The 24,216-nt window shown below is 37.1% G+C and overlaps 2 protein-coding genes across 3 annotated transcripts in view; one reads left to right on the top strand and one right to left on the bottom strand.

The window, feature by feature from the left end:
• Positions 1-242: 242 nt before the first annotated feature.
• LOC129721101 (angio-associated migratory cell protein) lies at positions 243-2,023 on the bottom strand. The gene is made up of 3 exons (XM_055673244.1): positions 1,761-2,023; positions 814-1,705; positions 243-753 (listed from the first exon to the last, which is right to left on the bottom strand). The coding sequence occupies exons 1-3, from the start codon at positions 1,879-1,881 to the stop codon at positions 552-554; spliced, it is 1,215 nt and encodes a 404-aa protein (XP_055529219.1). The 5' UTR covers positions 1,882-2,023; the 3' UTR covers positions 243-551.
• A 1,064-nt stretch (positions 2,024-3,087) lies between these two features.
• LOC129721100 (Y+L amino acid transporter 2) overlaps positions 3,088-24,216 on the top strand; it is a 61,081-nt gene continuing 39,952 nt past the window's right edge. The window contains exons 1-2 of one of the 2 annotated variants that reach the window (XM_055673243.1): positions 3,088-3,318; positions 18,223-18,423. The gene's annotated coding sequence lies outside the window, so the exon portion shown is untranslated. The remainder of the gene's footprint in view (positions 3,319-18,222; positions 18,424-24,216) is intronic. The other variant, XM_055673242.1, reaches the window with a different exon arrangement.

The following is a 24,216-nucleotide window of genomic DNA, read 5'->3' as shown; positions in this document are numbered from 1 at the left end:
TATGTGGTATTAGTTTTATGTCAACCATGCGGTCATGTCTTGTAAAGATGGTCGGGTTTCGAGTATTCAAACTAAATGGCTGAATCATGTACCTAATAATCGCTAGCGTTACGAATGTCTTTTATATGTGTTACTACTACCGAAAGCAGGGAGCTGCAGATTCTCAAGTTCTTTCAGTTAGGCAAACAGGATTTTTATTATTTATTTATCAGAACCTCTACAACGTTCATACTCAGAGGTTATTGGTTCTTTACGCAGGGGATTTCGTTGCTTTATGGATTATACAGCCATAAAAGTATACGATTCTTACGCTAAATTAATTGCAATATCTTATGAGTGCGCAGGTTGGCACCAGCATTGTTTTAAAATCCATACTGTACACAAATTACAAAATTCGCGGGGAATTCTATTCCAGAAATTTCTTGGGCATTCTAACTTTTTCAACTCAAATTTTAATGTTTTTTTTTTATTTCAGTTCATTTTATGTTTTTTGTAACATATGAGTTTTTTATTTAGTTAAATAATTCGAAACCCGAAACGAAAATCCATTTTCAATTCAACTGAAAAATCTTCGCGCTTCTATCTTCGGACGTGGATAGCAGCAAATTTCGTTGCTTATCGTAGAAAATATCGAGAATATCCATACGATGACCGAGTAAGTCGTACTTCAATGCTCCGCTCCGTAGATCCCACACTTTTATGTAACCTCCCAAAGTTCCTCCAATCAGTGTACAATCTTTGCCCCACAGCAATCTGAAATTAAATTAAAACTATTCAGTAAATGTTCATTTTTCTACTCGTTGAAAACCATACCTTGTAATACCCTTCCCTGTAGAATTCTCACATTCTACCCGAGCAGATTGCCTGGCTACATCCCATATGGTTACCTTTCCATACAAGGTTCCGGTTGCTGCAACCTTCAGCTCAAAGTCAGGATTATCAATCACGATCGCATCAACGGGGCTAGAGTCGGGCTGTAGGCTTCCTACCGGCCCCGTGGGCCCAATAAGCACTACCTTGCCTTCTTCGCTCCCTGTAACAAACAACTGATTATCTCGATCGATTGCCATGCAGGTAATGTTAGTAATATGGCCGTTCGTTCTATTCGGAGCAATATCCAACGTCGCCGAATTACTTTTAATGTCCCAAATCTTAAAGGCACCATTTCCATAACCAACCGCTAGATTTTTGCCATCATGTGTCAGTTTCGCTACATCACATTTTTCTCCGAAGCCCTGCATCACCTTACAATCCCCAGAGGGTATTCGCCAGACGTAAATTTCTCCCGTATCGGCACCGGCCAGCAAAACGTGCGCACCAAAGTGCCATTTAAGCCAGCACATGTCACCCATCGTGAACTCCCACACCTTCTTGTACTCCTGTGTAGTTTTGAAAACCTGAATCTGTCCGGCCATGTCACCGGTCGCTAGAAAAGTTCCATCATAGCTAAACTCAGCTGCAATTACCGAATCCGAATGTCCGAGTGCTTCAAACTCTACCTCGCCGCTTTTAATGTTCCAAACATAAGCTTTATCGTCTTCGCCTCCCGTGACCGCCAAATCTTCCGTGGGATGCAACGATCCACAGAACACTGGACCGGTGTGTTTCTCAAACGTAACCAAAGCATCATCCCTTTCAGGGATGTAAGCCTCTTCTTCATCATCGTCAGCGAAGCCGTCTTCGCCGTCACCGGGGTCGTCACTGTCTAAAATATTATTTTGGTTTCATTGATTTGATTATTGATAGAAGTAATGACTTACCTTCCATCTCGTTTTCCCATTGATTCAAGACTTCGTCCGCTTCGCCGACGTAAATAAGCTCATTCTCTGCTTCTTCGTCATTTATCTCCAGTGGAGACATTGGCGGTGTGTTGCCCTTCATTTTTGCTCAAATTTTAAGGCGTAATTTAGAAAAACTTACCGAAACATTCGCTTATTTAATGTAAACTAAAGCAATGAGAAAGCAAAACAACAAACTGCTCAAAGCGGTATCACATGTGCTTTTGACAGTTGTTTGCGCTAGAGAGAATTTCACCATCGTAAACATTATATGTTCGACCCGGTGGTAGGTGAGAGGGAGCTCGCGCAAGTGAGAAAATTGAATTCACCACACGTAACGGTGTGGGTCGGTGGGTGAACTTATGCCGTACCGTAATGTATGATATTTTAATCTTACAATTATCTTATTATTTTAACAAAATTTGAATTAGAATTCGTGACAAAACACAACTTTAATGAAAAATAAATGGTTTTGAGAAAGACGGTCCGTAAAGTGCAAAGCATTATTGCGAGCAAATGAAATTCAATTTCATTCAAACAAGAGCTGAATCGACTTCATGGCTATGGCTTAGTGGTCAACTCCAAGGCAGCGTCATTAGCTTTTCACTCTGACTATCCGCATCGCACAGCTGCCTATAGGAAATGAATTTGATTTTCCCCTGAATAGCATAAGCTGCCGATCGCCATGACGATGTTACATAAAAAGCAGTATTCTTTTTTACGCCCATTTTCAATGTTACGAGGTTTCAAGTTTTTCTCATCTCGTTGTTCACAGCTCTCAAGAATATCACAAACATTTTCTCAATTCTCACGTAATTACCAACGATTGATTTTATTATGCTTATCTTATTATGTACCTAGATTATATTCTCCTATACGTACATGTATGCCTACATGCACGAAATTGTTAATTTAGCTTTCTCGCAAACAATACCATAAAAACAACTCGTGGTTTTGTTTGTTCAATGAATACTGAGTATTCAATACTCTATTACAGTGGTTCCCAACACTGATATAGAACATTCCATTGATTTTGTTTTTTTTTGTCTTATGCATTTCAGTACTTTCCTATCTCACTGTCGCTTAGTAGTCCTATGTATCTGTCTATGCTCTGTACCATGCAAAAAAAGCGCACATCTGCTTTTATCTCCCCTGAGTCACATAGTTTATGTTTACTTCCACTCTAGAGCATGAGAGTGTAGGAAAAAGTCACCGCATATGTCATGGTGGGTGAGAAGAGCGTTGGCATTCGTTTGGCAGTTCTGTCGATGCATAGCACGCCGCTGTGGCAATTGTCAGCATAACATACAGAAGAGCCGGAGAGAGTCGACGCGGCTATGATACTCGATTCAGTTCAGTCAGTATACGTGTGCAATTTGACCGGCAAAGTTGTGGAATTTATCCACGGTTTTCGCTGGGTGCTTCCGTGGGTTCTAGTGCCTTCATGATACCGAATTTATTAGCTCAGTTAATTATATTTTTTTGGGTTAGTTTGATTTAACAAGTGCGATATAAACATTTAACAACGCAAGCATAAAAGGTAGGTTCGGTTAAGAGATTGCTTATTATTTAACCGATATCATAAATGAGTAAATCTCTGCGCTATGTTTCATCACCACAACTGCATGTGCTAACCCACGCGTTTTGGCAAAAGTGTTGATAATGCACAAAAAACACGTGGACTGTCGTCTGTATGAACTTGTGTGCATAGTTTCTCAAATAGTATTTTAAAGACTAATTTGATTACCCTACCAAAGCAAAGGTGAAAAAAAAATCTGTTTGCGGTAACAAAACTTGAGCAATTGTCGTATTGAGGAAAATTGTTTTTTATTTTTATTTTCTACGTTATATAGCATGCAAAATACATATAATTATCCTCAATTGCAGTCTTACTCTCGCTGCGGTTGATAACAAAACCGAAAAGATTGATGCAGGTAAACGCTGTTGCGCATTCCGTCCAAAGCGCACTGTACGTAATTACTTTTCCCATCCACGAAAGTTTGATGACCCCTCGGATTGATTCAATACCATCCGAGTTCGGCTTTTAGATTTCAGTTACAGTGTTATTGAGCTCTGATTGAATTTTCAAAGATGATGATTCCTTCTTTTCTAAATACATAAGTGCAATGAATTCAAGAAATTCAAGAAATTTTAAATGTATTCTATTTTTTAGTAATGCAAAGTGAAAAACGTCGAAGTAATATGTTCCTTATCTCAAAAATCGTTTAAAATCCTTGTCGATCTATCAAATAATAGAATAAAATTAGACCCCCGAAGCCTGGCAGTGAGCGTAGCAAATCTGGAACTGGAGAAAGTGACAGCTTTGCTGAATCTTCATTGACATAGTTGGGAGTTTTTGGTTTTTATTCCAATTCACTATACAGTTTCAATTACTGTTTTGACTTGATTAACTCTTAAATGCGCAATGTTGTTTTAAAACAACACTACTAAAAACGTTTTAAAATATATGTATTTTAGTATTTTTTAGAAATATAATTCATTCGAACAGCTCTCTAGACTCTAGCAAAGAAAACTTAACAGCTGGAAGTGCTGTATTTTAATGTTTTGTTTTTATTTTTGCTGTCAAAATCTCGGAAACGAAAAAAAACATGGCGAGATTCCCGACTGGTGCTGACTGTCTTTGTAAATAAATTTTAAAATAAGATTAGTGGTTAGTGAAAATGTCTGAATTATCAGTAATTATACTAACAAAAGGTCAATTTTACAGTTACTGTTAACAAAAGTAATTGTTTCGACTTTATTCTGCGATAAAGTCACAGTGTTGTTTAAAAACAAGGTAATATTTGCACATTAAAAATAAATCTTTCAATTTTTTTATGCATATTGGTTAGTTTTAGAGCAGTGAACCTGTTAAACAAAGATTTTATGTTTTTAGATGATTTTTTAATGTCGTGAGCATTTAAGGGTTAAGGACAGACGAAAGAGTCTTATCTTGCTCTAGAAATGAGACCCTTGTGAGCGCCAACTAAATTAGAAACGTTAGAGAGTAATCCCTTTTAAATTGCTGGATTATTAAAACCAGTATCGCATTCTCGACAGTTAGTTGTGTTCCGTTGAGAATATAATTAAGGCTATCATTTTTTGTTATTGTTTAGATTTAATATTTGACTAAGACTTACTCAAGTACTAATATGAATGAAGAATAAAATTTTTCCTTCTTTTATCAAAATGTTTCGTATATTTTTTTTTTCTTATTCGAAAACATTACAAAACTTAAAATAATTGAAATCAGTTGGAAACAGCCTAGCCCATATTACAGTTGAAGCCTGGGCAAGTAGTGATTCAACTCAACTGAATGATTATGTACTTTAATTTGTTAACATACTTTTTTAAACATTATTTTACTTTTACACAATATGAGCAGAAATGGTAAACTTGTTCTGTTTTATATTCTCTTCGAATTTGCTGAATATGAAAAATGGCTTATGTCAGAAAAATTTAATTATTTTTGGAAAGAAAATTTTGCCAGATGCGCAACTAAGTTCTCGTTATTTTTAATACAGTCAAACAGTTTTTGTTTTTTGTGAGACTTTTTACCTATGCGGTTTTTTTATTTGTCCGATTTTTTTTCTGCGCTATATGTAAAAGGACCACATCCGACAAGATTTTCAGCAATTTACTTTTTTCGGACCTTGAAATGAATTTTAACGCGTTACATAAGTATTGCGTCAACCAATTACTATTTAAGCCAGTTTACGTACGAAAAGTCACGTACAGTTTTTGTTTTTTGTGAGACTTTTTACCTATGCGGTTTTTTTATTTGTCCGATTTTTTTTCTGCGCTATATGTAAAAGGACCACATCCGACAAGATTTTCAGCAATTTACTTTTTTCGGACCTTGAAATGAATTTTAACGCGTTACATAAGTATTGCGTCAACCAATTACTATTTAAGCCAGTTTACGTACGAAAAGTCACGTATTGTTAGCCTACGAAAGATACCGGTTGGGTGGCATTCATAAATTACGTAACACTCATTGGGGTGAAGGGGGGTATCCTTGAACGTTATGATGTGTTACACAGGGAAAGGGGGGAGGTAAGTTCAGCGTTACGTAACAAAAAATCTCTGAAGAGACTCTCCAGAAACGAGCATTTCCATTAAGCAAATCCTTCTACAGCGTTACGTAATTTTTATGGGGGGTAGGTGTTGGTGTTACGTTTCGTTACATATGGAGGGGGGGGGGGGTGGTGGAGGACAAAAAGTTGACTTTTTGCGTTACGTAATTTATGGATGTCGCCTTGGAAAGATTAGTTAGTTTAAAAAAGTTACGTTTATCAATCAGATGTTCAAAGACGTTCTCATAAGTATTTTTTTAATCAGAATGTTTCTGGTTATTTTCAATTGAGATTTTTTCATGCTGTCCCTTATCACCGCATAAAAAATATATTTTTATTACGTTGTGGAAAAATTGTTTCACAGCTATACATGAGGTTTCAAATGATTTTTTTATGCGTTTTATTTTGTGCGACCCCTATCACTCGAGTAAAAACAGGTTTGACTGTAAATGATGAGTGCTGGTCGATCTAAAACGTGATGAACTAAGCCGAAACATATGATAAACGAACAGCTTTAAAAAACTGTCTGAATTTGAGCCAAATATTTGTCATTTGCGGTAGTGTACTTTTCTCGGTTTTGTTCAAACAAAACGGTCACTGAAGCGCAATGAGAGTTAGAAATAGGTTAACTGTAATACTACTTTAAATGTATCAACGGGCCGTGATTGGTTCCGTTGCTTCAAAAACATTGAATTTACAATGTTGACGACTGGCCGCGCGAAGACCTAAAACCTTCGAAAACGCTGATTCGGAGGAATTGATTGATGGCGATCCATGCCAAACGCAGGAACAGCTTGCTTTGGTATGATGAGTTACCCACAGAGCTATTTCCAAGCAATTACTTGCTTTGAGAATGATTCAAAAACAAGCAACTTAAATTCCTCACGATTTGATGCCATGGGACGTTGAGCGTTGTTTTTTCACCTGAGAACAACTGTTCCAGCGGCAAAAATGAAGTGTTTTGTTCATCGCATCGTGAAGGTATTCATCACAGTAACCCAAGGAAAAAACAGTCATGGGGTCTGCTCGGCTACGTCGAACAGTGCGTTGAGGGTATGGTGTTTACTTTGTTTACGTTTCGGACTTTGTGCTTTTTTTCTGGTGGAGCAATCGTGTGCGTAGTGGAAATGCTGCTCAATTTATAATTGTTCTTAGTGTACTGGCATCTCACACACAACATTTAAAGGGCTTTTTGGTCACAATAGAAATGATCTGCTATAATTGAGAACAAAACTGCATCACTCGAAGGTAAACAAAGTTACCGGAGGTAGTGGTATTTCAATATATATTTTTTTGTAATGTCCAACTGAACTTTAAATGCCTTTTTTAACACAAAATACGCTTATCGATAGCACGTTTGTAAGAAATTTTGGAGCTATACCTTCAGAAGTCTCATACTTACTTGCTTTTTTAGTTCCCAGTTCAGTTAGCACAATAAAAACCCCCACGAACTGAGGAAACATAAATGAAACTGAATATTTTCTTCTAAATACTATAAGTGGTACAGCCCTAGGGTTGTATGAAATAGTGACGTGGGACTAAACACTGTAATTTGAGGGATTTTTTGTTACAAAAACCAAATCCAATGAAACTTATGTTATCATAATGAACGGTTTTGTCTTATTTAACTCTGATAAAATCAAATTTATAATTTGGATCTTACTTTCAAAATAATATGGAATAATATGGTTCATTAATTGGCAAACATAAGAAGATATGTTTAGCAAAATTATTAACAAGTTCCAGAAAAAAATCGTAGCAATCAACAATTCCACTTTTATTTTTGCTTGACAATTTTCATTTGCCTACAACTACATTCGCTGTATTACGAAGACAGCTAATATTCGTTTATTATGATAAAGCTTAGAATAGTAATATATAGTCTAACAATTTTGAAACGTAAAAAAAGATTCTGAATGAATCTTAGTAAATAAACCAAAAATTCACAAATTCACATTCGCAGGCTCTTACTCTTCTATTAATGTGTATATTTGGGAATTTACTCTTTCGATACTATCCGGTCACGATTATTTAGTGAATATCGAAGATAAAATTAAATAAATATCCGTTGCAAAAATTTACAATTCTTGTTGAGTAATTTATGGTAATCATATTTATGTAGGGATACCATCCGTCCTGATTTAGCAGGACATGTCCTGATTTTGAGATTCTAATTAAGAGTCCTGATTTATTTTTCACATTCTGGCATTTGTCCTGATTTTCTTGAAATAGTCAATTTCGTAGCGAAACTTTTACGATTTCGGGACACAACGCTCACTGCGAACGAATTTTTTATTCTGTTGAATCTCAGTCAAGTGACGAAAGAAATCTTCTAGGTGTTTAAATCGTTAAACATCTAGTAATTGTGAAGTAACGAGGCAGTCCCGCGTTTCAACAAAATGTCCTATTTAGAAATACGTCCTGCGGAACGTGTCACACGCCTTTAAAATGCCCCGCGTTTTCAACAAAATAGAAACCCACCCGATGTCATATTTTACACTGCGACAGTAATTTTACAATCATTCTACTCATTTATTTCCCCCTTCACATCTAGAACAGTTAAATCAAAGAAGCGTAGATCAAATGAAAGGCAAAGCATAGGTACTAACATTACGCTGTCGAAACTTGACCTTTCTGATTATTTGACACATACTTTGCGGTCAACTATTACAATACAGAACGATTGCGGGACTAGCACTCCGATTTTATCATAACAATCTCTCCAAGGGTGGGTTTTAAAGCTATGACAACTGGCTTCTTAGCCCAGCATCGTACCTTGAGACAAGCTCTTAGGCTTAGATCAAATTTGTGCCGAAAAAAAGGGTGTCCTGATTTCTACCTCCGTTTAGATGGTATCCTTATATTTATGAGATAGATAAACTTTCAATCACCATCAGCAGCAGCATTGCAGTTATGAATGTACGAACAAAAGTGTACCACTGCAATACGAATAGAACCACTGCAGTACGAATAATACCGCTGCAGTACGTTTAGTACCGCTGCAGTACGAATAGAAGTGTACCGCTGAAATGTACAAATAGACATATTAGTATATTAGTCTAAGCTCATGGGAGCAAGAATAAATTGACCTATTGGGACGGGGAGACTGTGTCAATTTTTATTTCGATATTGATACAGAGAATATCACAGGGAACGGATGGTGTCCATTCACATCGTCTGTGCTAGGAATGCTCGCATGTAATTGGTTCATTGTCCGTGTAAATTTGTCATTGAAACTTTTTATCAATTTTACCGCTTAGCAATAAAATCAGAGTAATAATTAGCCTATTACAAAATTGTTGTACATTTTATCTATCCAACAACATATTGGTTATTGTTATCCATCATGCGGTTATGCTGTTATTTACGTTTGAAATCTGACGCAACATTTGCCAGTTTCATTTCCAATTTTCCAGAATGCTTCCCAGTATAGTAAACAAAGACGTAGTCTCACGTCAAAACTCATTGCGACATGTTACAATGACACCATTTGGCAGTATAAGCATTAGAGTGCCAATGAGATGTATGAAAAACATTGAGCTTCGAGTAGCGTTTAGCGGTAGGGCTCAAAGTTTCACCTTCTCGAAAAAAGTTCCCATGCAAAATTTCAGCTCGATCGAACATCAGGAACACGTGCCTCAAAGCGTTCAAAAAAAGCATAGGAAATTGTCGATATCAAAGATTTTTTTATGATGCCATATAGCTCAGAAATGCATGAAACGTCGAGATTTAGTGTTAACTCGAAAAAAAAATTTCTAAAAAATCAACTTCCTGGGTCTTAAAAAATTTTCGAGCTTGAGGCCACACAATGGTCCAATAAGACAAAAAGTAGAACTCAATTCCATAGCGCCTTTCACCTTCATCCTAGCTTAATAGCGTCTTCGGAACAATCGTTCGCATGAATGCCTCGCATAATCGCAAATTATCAATAATTATGAAAAACTAACTTTTTTGTGTTAAGAGATGGTTTATTCAAAAAAGTTGTAGAAAATTAAAAAATATGAAACTTTGTTGAACAAATGAAAATCCTATCTTCATCAGGTACAGAGTTATAAAGTATATTATATGGAACTTGCTTAAAATTTAGTTTTTTGTACTTCACTTTTGTTAGTTGCATTTTACATGGAAGTATTGTTCGGAGGAGTTTTTAGGGCACACAAAACACACATTTTTGCCGAAGACCATACATCTCCAGGACTATTTCTCACGAAGTTATGTCATATTTTATCTTATTTTTTCGATAACTTCAAGAACGTATGAGTTAAAAAGGGGCAAGTGGAATCATGATGTTAACACTTCTCCTTGAAGTTGAGCTCAAGTACTATAAACTCTTGTAGGTTCGGTTTATCCCAACCCACCCATATTACAGTACGGCGATCATATGTTACAGTAGGTTTTCATATAATAAAAACACTAACTTTTTGTGTTAAGAGATAGAGGAGAGGTTTATTTGGCAAAGTTTGAGAACATGCAAAATATGAAACTTTGCTGAACAAACAAAATGTCTACCTTCATTGGGTATAGAGCTACAGAGTATTTCATGTAAAAGTGACTCAAAAGTTAGTTATTTGAACTTAACTTTTGTTAGTTACATTTTATAAGAAAACATTGTTCTGAAGAAGCATTTGGGCATGAAAAACACATGTTTTCGTAGAAGACCACACATCTCCAGAACTTTTCCCTACAAAGTTATAGAATATTTAAGCTTATTTTTTCTATAATTTTAAAAACGTATAAATCTCTGGGACTTGAAACTTTGACCGCTTTGAGGCACATGTTCTCGATGTTCGATCGAGCTGAAATTTTACATTAGAATCAAAATGTAGCACCAAGGCTTTGTTTTGCTTTTAGATCGGTGTTATTTATTATGAGCAGTTGAAAATTAACGAAACCATCATCAAGGAGTGGTATCGACTTTAAATGATACTGTTAAGTCGAGCACTGCGCGAAAAACCACCACAACACGAGCAAAAGCACGAAAAAGTACAACGCTTGGCCTCATATTGCTGAAGCCATCAAAATTTACGAAAAAAAAACGCCTTCCTCACCCGCTATATTTCCCAGACATTGCCCAGATTTTGTAAATGAGTGATATTTTAAAAGGAATTATAGGGTCGTTTTTTGAATAAAAATTTGAGGGGGCAGAGGAATTCTACGATGCCTCATTACGGAGAAAACGGAGGGTCGAAAATTTCGAGAAACCATGAACATGAGCAGCTACCACAGAAACCACAATACAAAGAAGTCTAGGGTTTTGTACCGTTAGAAGTAATTTTTGGTTGGTTCAATGACGGAAGACACTTCAAATGGTACAACAGCCTAGACTTCTTCATATTTAGTGTTGTTTTATTAATAAACCTCATTATTGAAAAATATTTGTTTAAATGATTTTTGAAGCAAGAATCAGTAATATCGCTAAGTTTTACCATAATTTCGTGAATTACCGAACAGTCTGTCTTACCTTACCTACGAAAAAGTTCGTTCAACTCGGTCCATGGCTGCAGCTCGCCAGCCATGTCGTCTGCGAAGGCCCCGCAGGTCATCTTCCACTTAATCGAGGCTGCGCGCCTCGTCATCTCGTTCCAGTCGGGTCGTTATCAAGAACCATTTTCACCGGGTTGTCGTTTGACATTCTTACGACATGCACAGCCTACCGTAGTCTTCTAATTTTCGCCGTTTAAACGATCGTGGTTTATCAACCTTCGCCATGATCCATCTTCCATCTGCACCACAGATAGTACGCAGCACCTTCCGTTCGAAAACCCCAGGGGCGCGGCGCGTTATTCCTCCACGAGCATGGTCCAAGTTTCGTGGCCGTAGAGGACTACCGGACTGATCAGTGTTTTGTAGATAGTCAACTTCGTGCAGCGATGGTTTTTATTCGAGCGAAGCGTCCTCCGGAGTCCAAATCAGGTACGATTTTCTGCCATAAGGCGTCGACGAATTTCTCTGCTGGTGTCGTTATCAGCGGTCACCAGTGAGCCCGGTTGATACTGTCTTCTCTGGAACCTATTCCTCTCATGTACTTAGTCTACGATGTGTTTATGGCCAGTCCAATTCGTCCGGCTTCAGCCTTCAGTCTGATGAACGTTTCCGTCATCTTTTCAAGGGTTCGTGCTACAATATCAATGTCATCGGCGAAGCCAAGGAAATACCAGCCCTACGTATCACACCTTCCAAAGCGATGTTGAATAGCGAGCACGATAACCTTGCCGTAACCCTCTTCGAAATTCGAAGGGACCGATCCATTATTGACTTGAACAACCGTGTCAGTTTATCCGGGAAACCGAAATCGTGCATAATCTGCCATAGCTGATCCCGATCCATTGTGTCGTACGGCGGCGTTCAGTAGCGTGATTGTACGGTAGTTGCATCAATCCAACTTGTCGCCTTTTTTGTAGATGGGGCACACTTAGGGTTTGCAATCCCGGGAGCGATTTCCCGGGAATTGCTTTTTCCCGGGATTCCCGGATCCCAGGAAAAGGAATATTGATTCCCGGGATTCCCGAGCTTCTCGGAAAATTTTACATACAATATTGCATTAAAACTAAATATCGTATCAAAACACGAAACTTACGTCGTAGAAGTCTAGAGCAGCTTCATAGTGTGCATTATACGAGGCAAATATTTGCTTGAAACGACGATCAATATTTGCTTGCCGTGTAATATCAAAATATTTGCTTGATTAATTTGTCAAAAATATATGCTGACTTATTCAGGAAACGATAAATCAAGAAATATTTTCTTCGTCTCATGTCTTTTTTTGCTAGTGAGTTTACTACTAAGCGGATAGTTGCTTGATTTTTTCTTTGTTTATTGAAAAAAATTGTTGAAACCTGTAAATTGATAAACAAAAATTGAAACCCGTAAATCAATGCGACCAGAAATAAATGAATAAATTAATAATTAATAAAAGTCGGTGTAACTTGGGTCGTGGCCGCGATTTCACATTAAATACGAAAACATTCAAATGCTTTAAAATCTGGCTGCCAAACACTCAGCTTAATCTTCAACAAACTAAAAGTATTGGACTCATCAGTTTCTAATGAAATGTAGCAAGAGCTGGAATCGGTGAATCAGAAGTATTTTAGAAATCAGAGACCAGCGGTGATTCAACGATCTTAAGCAAAGTTTCACAGAAGGGTACTACATTATTTGGGCCTAACGAAAAATTGTCAGCGGAACTGAGGCGATTGATAGACGATTGTTCATGAATTTCTGGAGTGAACTTGAATAAATTTTGTTCTTCAATTGATAATTAAATTGTAAACGATTGTTTGAAACTTTTTATCAATAAACTTTATTTGAAATCTCATTTTTGCTAAGGATTTTTTCCTTTCCCGGTTCCCGGGAATTCTCGGGAAATGAAATTTTTCATTCCCGTTTCACGGGAAATCTACCCTACGCACACTGTACCCTCCATCCACTCCACCGGTACTACCTCCTCCTCCCAAATCTTGGCAATAACCCAGTGTAGTGCCTTAGCCAGTGATTCGCGACCGTGTTTCAACAGCTCGCTGGGGAGTTGATCAGCTCCAACTACATTGTTGTTTTTCAGCCGGCTGATCTTTTCTCTCACCTCCTGGAGGACAGAAATTGGAATTCTGTCGTCATTTGCGCGTACACTGAGATCTACTGCCACTTCATCGTCGTCCTCTGCTACATCACCGTTAAGGTGCTTGTCGTAGAACTGCTTCCACCAATCATCACACACTTGTTCGTGAGAAGGTTGCCGTCCAGGTCCCTGTACATGTCGGCTTGTGGCACATAGCCTTTGCAGAAACTGTTCAAATTCTCGTAGAACTTTCAGGTGTCATTCGCACGGTACCGTTCCTCCATCGCCTCGCGATCTCGATCTTCCTGCTGGCGCTTCTTCTTCAGTGCCGCCGAGTTTTGCCTGTTTCGTGCGCGTCGGTAGCACTCCACGTTCGCTCTCGTTCGGTGTTGCAGCATTCTCGCTTGTGCTGCATTCACAAAAATGGCTGCACTTATGGTTGTTAATTAGAAGCATTTTGGATTAAAATTGCATCAAGAGGTTACAAAAATATAAAAAAATCCAGAAACAAATTTTACCATCTTGTAACAATTTTTTCAAGTTTCTAAACATCAGTTTTTTATGATTAGTGTTTGAAAAACTCGATTTTTGAAACAGAACTTTATTTGTATTTCACCATACGCTCTTTTGTAAAAAATAATACTTGAGTTAGAATAGTTAACCATACTTCAGAAATAGTCATATACTTACTCTCGAGACCATAGCAAATTAAATTTTCAGAAAAATCGAAGACAAAAATCAGACGTTCATTTTTTCTCCATGGACCAAAATGTTCCTTTCGAATTCAGCAATAAATTATGTTTTCAGGTAAAAACTAGGTTGAAGGGATAAATGATTGTTTAAACGTGATTCCGTTAAAACCTTCAAACACTAAATGGTAATCGTACATAAACGCTAAAACAATTGTGTAAACAGTCACTTCACTTTGTCTCGCAACGACGCACTGGTAAATAACCTTAACACGTGACCCATTAAGTCTGTGATTTATTTTTGGAGCCTCGAGTGTCTGCCGCAGGTTCTGACGTAATGTTTGTACACAATTTGATATATCTGGGTAGATTGCTCTGTCTATTAGCCTGTATTTCATTTACCGGCATCGTTTGTGATATGTTATTGCACTGCTCTCTAAATGTCAAAGATTAGCTAAAACAGCACCCGTGAATTAAAATGTTCGGATCCGGCTTCGCGATAGTGTTGAATTGAGCTTTGACATTTCAAACCAGTGCACCAAACATGTACTGAAAATATGTTCAATTGATTGGACGTTTGAAACCAGGCAAAAAATCAATAACTTTGTTCAGAAAAAAAGTTATAGACGGGCTTTTACGCGCTGAGTCACACCGTATGCAAAGTAGCAATGGGCGATCTTTGAACAAAAATCGATTCTCCTGCATCGATTAATCAAAATCAATAAAATCGATTCATAACAAAATCGAGCCTGAAAAATCGATTTTACAAAAAATCGATTTTTGTTCGGTACGCAAGAAACAATTTGGAAGCTGTAATGAGAGCAAATGTGGCCAAAAGCAGTGTTGAAGCAATCGATGCTGAATAAACAACACGTTGAACTATTTGTTGAACAAACATTGCAGCAATCTTTGTTCATGTACTTATTCAACAGTGAAACTCTAGCTTAACAGAAGTTGTTCAAACGTTTGCAAGTGAATACCAGCAGCACTAATAAATATGTGCTGCGTTGAAGCGCTTTAAAGGTCTCCACTTATCACATCTCGATAAAAGCTATTTGAACGTTTCAAACGGCAACTCCGCAACTATTCTGCACATGTTGTTCAAATGCTGCATACATGCGTTTGAAGTCTTTCAAAGAGCAATTCATTAGCTCTTATAGACGCGAACGCTAGATCACCGGTTCAATAAAACATTCTTCTGGATGCGTCGTATAGTTGATTTATTGCAGTATAAACATTTTTTTAAACCACTAAAAGATTTAGCAACGTCAACGTCAGAGATGCCCCGAAAGATTTTTTTTATTCTCGGAAACTGAGGAACTCTATGAAAATTGGAACAGCATTTTATAATTATTGAATAACTTTGATCAGACAACAGTCGAACAACAACCGAAATGGAAAATAGAAAATTTCTGTTCAATAGTTGAAATTTTCCGGCACACAGTTGTCCAGAAACGGCGAAGAGGGTTTTAAACAACAACATCAGAATATTTTTATATTGTTGAATACAATATTCTGCTGTTGTTGCTCAAAACCCTCTTCGCCGTTCCTAAACAACTGTGTGTCGGATAATTTCTCCAAATTCAACTGAACAACCATTTAACAGTAGTTTTTTTATTTTCCATTTCGGTTATTGTTCAACTGTAGCCTAATAAAAGTGATCGAGTAAATGTTTAGGCAAGAAAAATTGTTACTTGGGTATAATCTTTTCACGACTATTTTTGGTTATATTTATGGAGATTTTGTTTTGTTTGCATTTTCTGGTTTATTAATCATGTTCATCGAGTTTTCGTACGCAACATCTACTAACGATACGGCTTTTTTAGTTTATTGCCATCTTCTTTAACCGTGTGTACTCTTAGCGTTTTTTTTCTACTAAAAGTTTTCGTTGTCGCTCATCCCATAGACCATTTCACGAGACGTTTGGGAATTTGATTCATGAACGAAATTTTGACAGAAAGTTTGGAACTGCTGACATAATGCACGTGAAAGCATCAAGAACATCAGCAGGATCCGTGACACCTGTCAATTCGTGAAATGGTCTATTGTTTCGGATGCACTAAGAGCAATCCAAACCTGTATACAGTCAGTTTTTTTTACGCGGGGGATACGTACCTCGTAAAAAAACGCATAAAAACCGCGGTAATTCGAAAATCCGCGTAAAAAAAAGAACTCATTCAAAAACGTTTCTGGTTCCAAACCCACGTTAATTCGGAAATTCGCGAAAATTGTTTTGAATTAGCGCGGTGTCGCGTTCGGTTTTTAAATGAAAAATAAAAATTCGCTCTAAATCGTTACAATGACAGGTGGTAGATGGGCGAACTGTCATTGTAGCGGTTTCGGGCAGATTTCAGGAAGTTTTAAATCGTGTTTTAAAAAGCGAAGGACAATGATAGAATTTTTTTTAAATCACGTTTTACTTGGAAAATTCAGATCATTCAGATGATATGAAAAACTGATATAGCTGATCAACCCAATTCATAAAAAAAAATCGGAACATCCGCAGAACAAACTCAAATAAACAAAAATGGCGAGTGCGACACCATGCAGAACAGAATAAAGCACGGCATATACACGACCATTCAATTCAACTTTTGCAATATTTGAGTTAACGAATACCCCGCTACTCAAAGTTGAAAAATAAGCGCATATGCCTTTTCTACCTAAATCAAAAAATTGGTGCTTGATAGTAAACACCCACAACGATAGTAAACAACGTCCCTACGGAAGCCAATTTTCAAAAAGTTTACTTGCAGAGGTAGCAAATATGAAATAATGTTGGCTAATATCCAAAATGGTAAATTCAATATCCAATGCAATGGAAAATTTCAGCTAAATCGGAATTCAGGAGTATTTGGTCTAAATTTCACTTTCTCGACTTATGAAGAAAAGCACAGTTTGTAATAGTTTTTTTTTTGTGCCAAATGTCTTATGCCTTGTTCACACTATAGCAGATATCCCGTGATATCGTGATCTTGATACATACATACATCTAGTTTTCACGGAAAAATTGGAGTATGGGATTTAAAATGATGGGCAATATTACATCATGTGAACTGGTTATTAGAAATGAATAAAACGTCGAGGTCGGGTGTTATCCAAAAAATCGAAATTTTGCTAACTGTTCGTGAAGGCGATATTTTGAACACTACTTCTAAATAAAACTGTCAAAGTCAATTTCCATTGCCACCCAATGTACACCAATCAGATAGTAATGATTGTATACAATATATGTCAAACTTTCGAGACGGTCTTGTGGTCTGGTAATTTATATTCAGTTCGAGGTCTTGTCTCGTCGTTCTTTTCATCCTCGCTAGGTATGGGCGAACGGCTCACGAGCCGTTCATATGAACCGGTTCTTAGGAAAGAGCGAAAGAACGAACGGCTCACGAAAAAGAACCACGGGTCTTTGGGCGCACCAGAACTGTTTGGTTCGCGCGAACCCGAAGTTTACTGAGACAACACGAACTGTCAACGCTCGTGAATCATTGTGAACCATGAGTCGGTTTAGAGCCGCTCTTGCAAAAGAGCCGTTTCACCCACCCCTAATCCTTGATATATTTCACAACGCAAGCGTATTAGCCAAATTTCATTCGCGTTTACAAAGGCAAAAAATGGTTACTGCGTTAAAAATACTGGAGGGACTTAATTTGGTTGCGGATTGTTCTTTTTCAACTCGACGACAAGGTTATCCAGCTTCCTTGACCTACAGAAAACGTCAAAATGGGCTGCGTGCACTATACGCCATTACCGTTCGTGAAAAGCTGGATATGCTGGATATGGGGGTGGTGACATACTCATGAAAAAAGTTGTCATGGACGTAGACAATTGTTTGAGCCAACAAAAACATTTGAAATGCGTTTTTCTCGGTTTCATGTCTATTTAATTTTAGCCCATTCTTCAACTATGGACATCCCGGTAAAAAATTGACACATTTTTCAGATCAGTGTCCGAATTCCGAGCACACACTTCTTCGGAGAGAGAAAAATTTCGTATACTATTAATAAAGAAATTTTCTTTTCTTCAAAGAAAAGTGTTCTCGGAATTCGGCCGCAGATTACGTTAGCAACAATAAATGCAATCACTATTGTTTTCAATCCGTTTTGCACACATTTATTTTTCAGGCGGAAAAAAACGATCTTGCCATCCAAAGGATCGATTCAGCAGAAAATCGCGCGCAGGAAAATCGATTCAAAAAATCGATGAATCGACTAGAAAAGATCGATTTTGCAAAAATCGGATCGATCTTGCCCATTGCTAATGCAAAGAAAACGCTTACCACAAGCGACATGAATTCTATGGAAGTGTAAACCAAAGCTGATTAGGTAAGATTGAGTGAAACTTACGGGTTTTGTTGTAATCCTGATACCGTGTTGCAGGAAAAAAGCGCATTACTTGATATCCTACACCAGGCTATACTCGTTGCCCCACGATCTGAAGAATTTCTAGAAAACATAAAACAAACTCGCCTGAAACAACAAAAAAAAAAACACTTGCAATGGTATAATTTCCTATCAGAACTGACGGTGCTTTGATTATTTGCTTGATTTCAGTATACAAATAAGCGAAGTCAACCTGCACGAATGTCAGGTTCCAGCCTGTTAGTTCGGCTCTTCATGTTTGCACACGCAAAAAAACTGTCGCGACTGGTTCTTATAATTGATTCGCCCAAAAAACATGCTTCAGAAAATAATTGGCTTTTTAATTCTGAGAGCACGTAACTTCTCTAGTCATTTGCTGCCAATATGTATTCTGTTCATCGAAACTGGCGGAAGTTGTTCTTGCTGTTTCGTACGTAACCATTCCAAATTTTTCTTGTCAATTTGTTTGTAACGCACAATTTTGTTCCGCACAAGTAGAAGTGTGACGTGCTCCGAGGGGCTAATGGCGCGTTTCTTTCCAACATATGTAAATGTGTATAATTTGCATTACACTCTGTACAAACCCATCCACTTGGACTCGGTCCACTGAAAGGGAACAATAGTCTAACTTAATCCTAGGTAATTCAGTAGAACCGCTTGAGCTCAGATCCAATCTTACTATGGCATCGTCTAATCTATCATTTGTATGTAGACTATATGGTTTATATTTTTCCTTTTCAACCAAAAATGAGAATTCTCGATGCGCTCAGAGCGCCCCAACAGCAACTATCGTCCGAGGGTTCAGAGTATGCGTGACCCCGGCTTGACTAGTGGGCCCCAGCTTGAATGATTTATAGGAGTGTTGACGAAATGGATGAGCTTTTGATTAGATTATCCGACACTTTTGTGCGACACTTGTGGCGCAAATTTTGCCGCTCGCTTTGATTCCTAATGGGACAATTTGGCGACATGTGCAGGCGAAACGAGTCGTCCGGACGGCCGGATGGTTCGAACGTTAGGGTGACTTTGTAGTTGCGATGAGAATGACGCGGGGAACGGTCGATGAACTAGAACGCTTCACGATGGTAGATGTGGTTATCTAAGCGTTTCACTGCTGTCGTCACTGGTGTGTGAATAATATAACACTAATTATTATGAAAGACCGCGATGTTTTGGAATGGTTGCGATTTGTTCTGGACGCGGGAATGGCTGTCATTCTAAATATTAATTGATTATTTCAATAGAGATAAATGCCAAAGTTAAATTGTTAACAACTCAATTCTGATGACGGTTTTTTCCCACAGCCGTTCAAGGTCATTCAAAAATACCAATCATAACGTTTTTTTTTACGCTTACCCAGCAACAAATAATATGAGGGCTGCCAATCTTAATGTGTATTCTTGGCATATTTTTTTCGAACATCTGCGTTGATGCTTCGAAACTTTTTTGGGGCCGAAACTTTACAGGTGCTACATTTGAATTAGAGTTCTAGATGTTACGGATTACTTGGGATGCTAATGGAAATTAGAAAATACTTCTAAAATATTATTCAACCCGGTTTCTTCTAAATGATTGGGCGATTTTAAGAAAATTTAATCTAATTTGAAATAATTCATTTTAGTATAACACCTAAAACTGCAGTTAATTTCCTTTTCCGCATTCTTAGTTCGGTGCATTATGTATATTAATATCTAATGATCTAAAAATTGTTAGCCCAAATACTTACCAAAATCAACAGAATTTTTCTATATATTATACGTAATTATAAGAACATTCTCGAGTCAAGCATTGTGTTATCCTTTTATGGAAACTGGAACATACTAGCACAGAGCCAGAACAAAGTTTTATTGGTTCTCTTTAAAGGTCGATTGCCAGTGTCTCCGCTTGGCGCATTACATTTCAAATTTGTATGGCAAAGCCTACTTATTTGCATTGTCTTTTCTTGAGAACTTAGAATTGTTCCTGCCTATCTTGATATCTTGTTATCAGAATCCTTACATCTAAATTTCGCGGGAAATTTGATGTATGACATTTGATGTCAAGATTGACGATGTTATGCCTTGTTCAAACTATAGCGGATATCATGTGATATCGCGTATCTTGATATCAGAATTCATACATTTTGTTTTCACGGGAAATTTGATGTATGACATTTTATATCAAGCTAGGCGATATCACATGATATCCCCTGTAGTGTGACTGGATTATTATGGTATTTGTTTCATTATTCATCTCATTAAGCCGATATTCACGAAGAATGCATGGATTAAACACCAAATTCTCACGAAATCATTGAACAAATGAACAAAGTACGCTTACATGCTCTTTTGGAAGAGTCCAGCATTGGAAACATAGTAAATCTAGCTAGATTTATTCTGAATTTTGTGAATCAAATCATTTTTCACAACGCTTCCATATTCATCTCGAAACTTAAATTACTGCTCAATTATTCATCTCACGGCGCTCCCATATTCATGAATGTTAATCATGAATTAAACACATTTTCATGAATGAACGTAGCCGCAAACTGTCGTAGTACGTTACCTAGGTATCCGCTGTAGTTGCTTACGTGCAAACTTGGTAACCTAGGTAACCCCTGCAGTGCTGTCGATTTATGTCAATTATGACGGAATAATTCAACATTGTCAGTATGATTTTTTCGTAGTAACAGAAACTGATTTGGCAACTAATGATGAAAAAAAAAACTTGGGTTGGCTGCTCAACGAGTCCCGTTGTAGCCGTATAGAGCAATGCGCGGATTTTGTTTTCTGCGTTTTTGAGTGCAGATGCCCGACTATAATATCAAATATAAAGCTTCAAAGTAGGTTCTTGAGGATTCTACTTTATTAGAAATCTAAAGTGAACTAAGAAAAATCCATTCTACGGATTAGTAGATTGGTTTAGTTAGAAAATATGTGTTTTTTCCTGTTTTCAATTGTGTTTTCATGTTGTATAAGATGTGTAAAGTGTCTTTAATAAAATCAATAATAATAATGTTGTATAAGATGAATATACGGGCTGAGATGTATAATGGAACAGTTCCCCTACATCAGCGGTTCTCAACCTTTTTCTGCCCACGTACCCCTTTTCGATTTTTTACAAATCAATTGTACCCCTATATTTTGTATGATTTTTCAAACGGTAATTTGTGAAAACAACTGAATTATTCTGTAATAAAGTCAGTGGTACTCTCTTCAATGAAAGTATGTTTTTGAACATTTTGTCTCAAACATTGTGTAATTTGCTTGGTCCGCCATTACTGATATTTTTTTCACGTACCCCTTGGAGGCTTTCAAGTACCCCAGGTTGAGAATCGCTGCCCTGCATGATATCCGCTGTAGTGAGAACGGGTTATTAAGCCATACGTTTCATGGCTCTAAAATATAAGATTTTTTCATTTCCTGAATTCTGTGCCCAAGACACTAAGGTGCTAGGATGTCCTTAAAAAAGTCGGTACACTTGAAACAGCTATAGCTTTTTAAGGCTAGCTCTGTAGAGTCTTCTGTGTCTTTGGTTTAATGTACTTTTTTTGTCCAAATTTTCGAGGAGTGGAGGAAATTTTGATTATCCAAGTATAAATAGGGTGGGGGCCTCGTGACGTGACCTACTTCTCCTTGCCTTTAACGTGCGACAAACGTGACCGGGGAAATTGAAAAAAACTACTGCTCTACCAAAACCTAAAAACTTAGAAACTTTACCTTATAGCATGCAACAGCAAAAAGCTATGTGAAAGGTTATCAGAAGGTACACATTTTACTTGAAAGACAGTGAGTGCTTTGCAAAAAACCGAAATTAATCCACCTAGCGGTCAGACTCAGCCTTTCTCATTCAAACTTGTTATTTGTAAAAATAAATTTACATGGACGCTTCAATCCAATAAAAGTATATTCACTCTTTAGGTTCTAAAATATTGATGTTGTACTGGATGCATATAATAAGAAATTTGACGTAATGTTAGTGCTTAAGAAATAGCGAAATAAACAATAAACAATTTCATCACGAGCAATATCGGGGACGTTCAAATAGTACGAAACCACATTTAAATTATGTTGAGGCCACGTATATTGATCAAATCAGGTATAGTTTTAAATAGTCTTTGAATTTCTCTTCGTTACATAACTTTTGAACCACATATCAAGTTGTCATGAAGTTAGTTATTTGCAGTGGTGGGCACCATTCCGCTAATTCGCTAAATCGCTAATTAGCGACGCTAAAATTCAGTTAGCGATTTAGCAATTTCGCTAATTTTTAGGCTGGTTAGCGAAACTGTTAGCGTCGCCTAAATTTTGGCCTTCGAAACGCTAATCGCTAATTCGCTAAATTTTGTGGAGAAGCGACAATAGAAATATTTAGAAAAACTGTGAATTGCTGATGGCGTACGTAAATTGCTTCGAAAGATGAACATACTTTACTGCGAAAGTTATTCTTGTCAGTTTTTTACCCTATAATGGAGTTCCAGTTATCGTACAAGCCACGGGAGCATTTTGAAAAACAAGCACAAGGTCTAGATTGAATTTTTGGCACATCAAGAACTTTGATGAATTGCAATGCGCTTGAAATTATGACAACTTTGGTTCTATTTTTTCGATTCAGATAATAATTGAATTTTCATGAAAACATTCCTAAGAGTATCTATTTTCAATGCAAGCTAAATAACTTTTGTTATTCTTGTTTTTACAAAATCAAATATGAATACCGTTACGTGAACCTCTTACTGTAAATAGCTTTAAAAAGTAATTGTTTTTGTTTGTTTAACCAAAACAGATCAAAGTGGTCCAAATCTTACAAAACATGAGCAATAAATATAGCGATATGACTGTTTACATATTAAAAAATTAGCGATTAGTGATTAGCGAAAGTTCCGCTAATGTGGGTTTAGCGTTTAGCGATTATCGAGCTAAATTTTCCGGTTAGCGACTTAGCGATTAGCGTCGTTAAATTTTCGGTTAGCGGTGCCCACCACTGGTTATTTGTGAGTTTAAGAGATAACTCGTTCGTATGACGCTAGTTATGTTGAATAAGTCGTGTAATCTTTGAGATAATAGACTCGTTGTTTAAACAATTTAATATATAACGGTTGCTTCAGTTCGATTATAATCGAATGAAATGGGAACGTATAGAGCAGCCGAATTATGAAACCACTTGTTCAATCATAATTCATCAGTTAACCCTTAACTGATGCCCGTTCATCTGATATCAATATTGTTCAAATCGGTTGTGAAGTTTCTGAGATAATGAAGTTTCGTGATTTTCACATTTCGATACATTACAGAAGAAGTTACTGTCCGATTCCAGTTAAATTCAATAGGGTGTTATGAGGCAGCTGGACCTCTTATTTGACACTAATTTAGTGAAAATCGGTTCAGCCATCTCTGAGAAAAGTGAGTGAGTTTAAGTGGTCTTGTGAATATTTTACTTTTCATAGCTTGATTTCACATTTTTCAACATAGCAGGCAAAGTAATAGTCCGATTGCAAAAAAAAATCATTAGGGTCTTATGGGGCAACTAGATCTTCCATTTGACACCGATTTCATGAAAACCGGTCCAGCCATCTCTGAGAAACATGAGTGAAATTAAACAGTCTCGAGAACACATTTCTTTGCATAACTTTTGAACCACATGTCCAATCTTGATGAAATTCAAAACTTATGGGTTTTTAGGTAGCCCGTTCTTTTGAAATTAATTTTGTTCAAACCGGTTGCGTAGTTTCTGCAATATTGATGTTTCGTGATTTTTACATTTTGATACATAACCTCC

The sequence above is a fragment of the Wyeomyia smithii genome, chromosome 2 (genome assembly GCF_029784165.1).
Source record: "Wyeomyia smithii strain HCP4-BCI-WySm-NY-G18 chromosome 2, ASM2978416v1, whole genome shotgun sequence".
NCBI classification, from domain to species: Eukaryota; Metazoa; Arthropoda; class Insecta; order Diptera; family Culicidae; genus Wyeomyia; species Wyeomyia smithii.
This window is presented reverse-complemented; position numbering and strand designations above follow the sequence as displayed.

Excerpts from the sequence above, each read along its gene's own strand:
- LOC129721101 (XM_055673244.1), bottom strand. The coding sequence starts at position 1,881 with ATGAAGGGCAACACACCGCCAATGTCTCCACTGGAGATAAATGACGAA. Across the intron at positions 1,706-1,760 it reads ATGGGAAAACGAGATGGAAG|ACAGTGACGACCCCGGTGAC; the intron begins GTAAGTCATTAC and ends ATAATATTTTAG. Across the intron at positions 754-813 it reads ACAGGGAAGGGTATTACAAG|ATTGCTGTGGGGCAAAGATT; the intron begins GTATGGTTTTCA and ends ATTTAATTTCAG.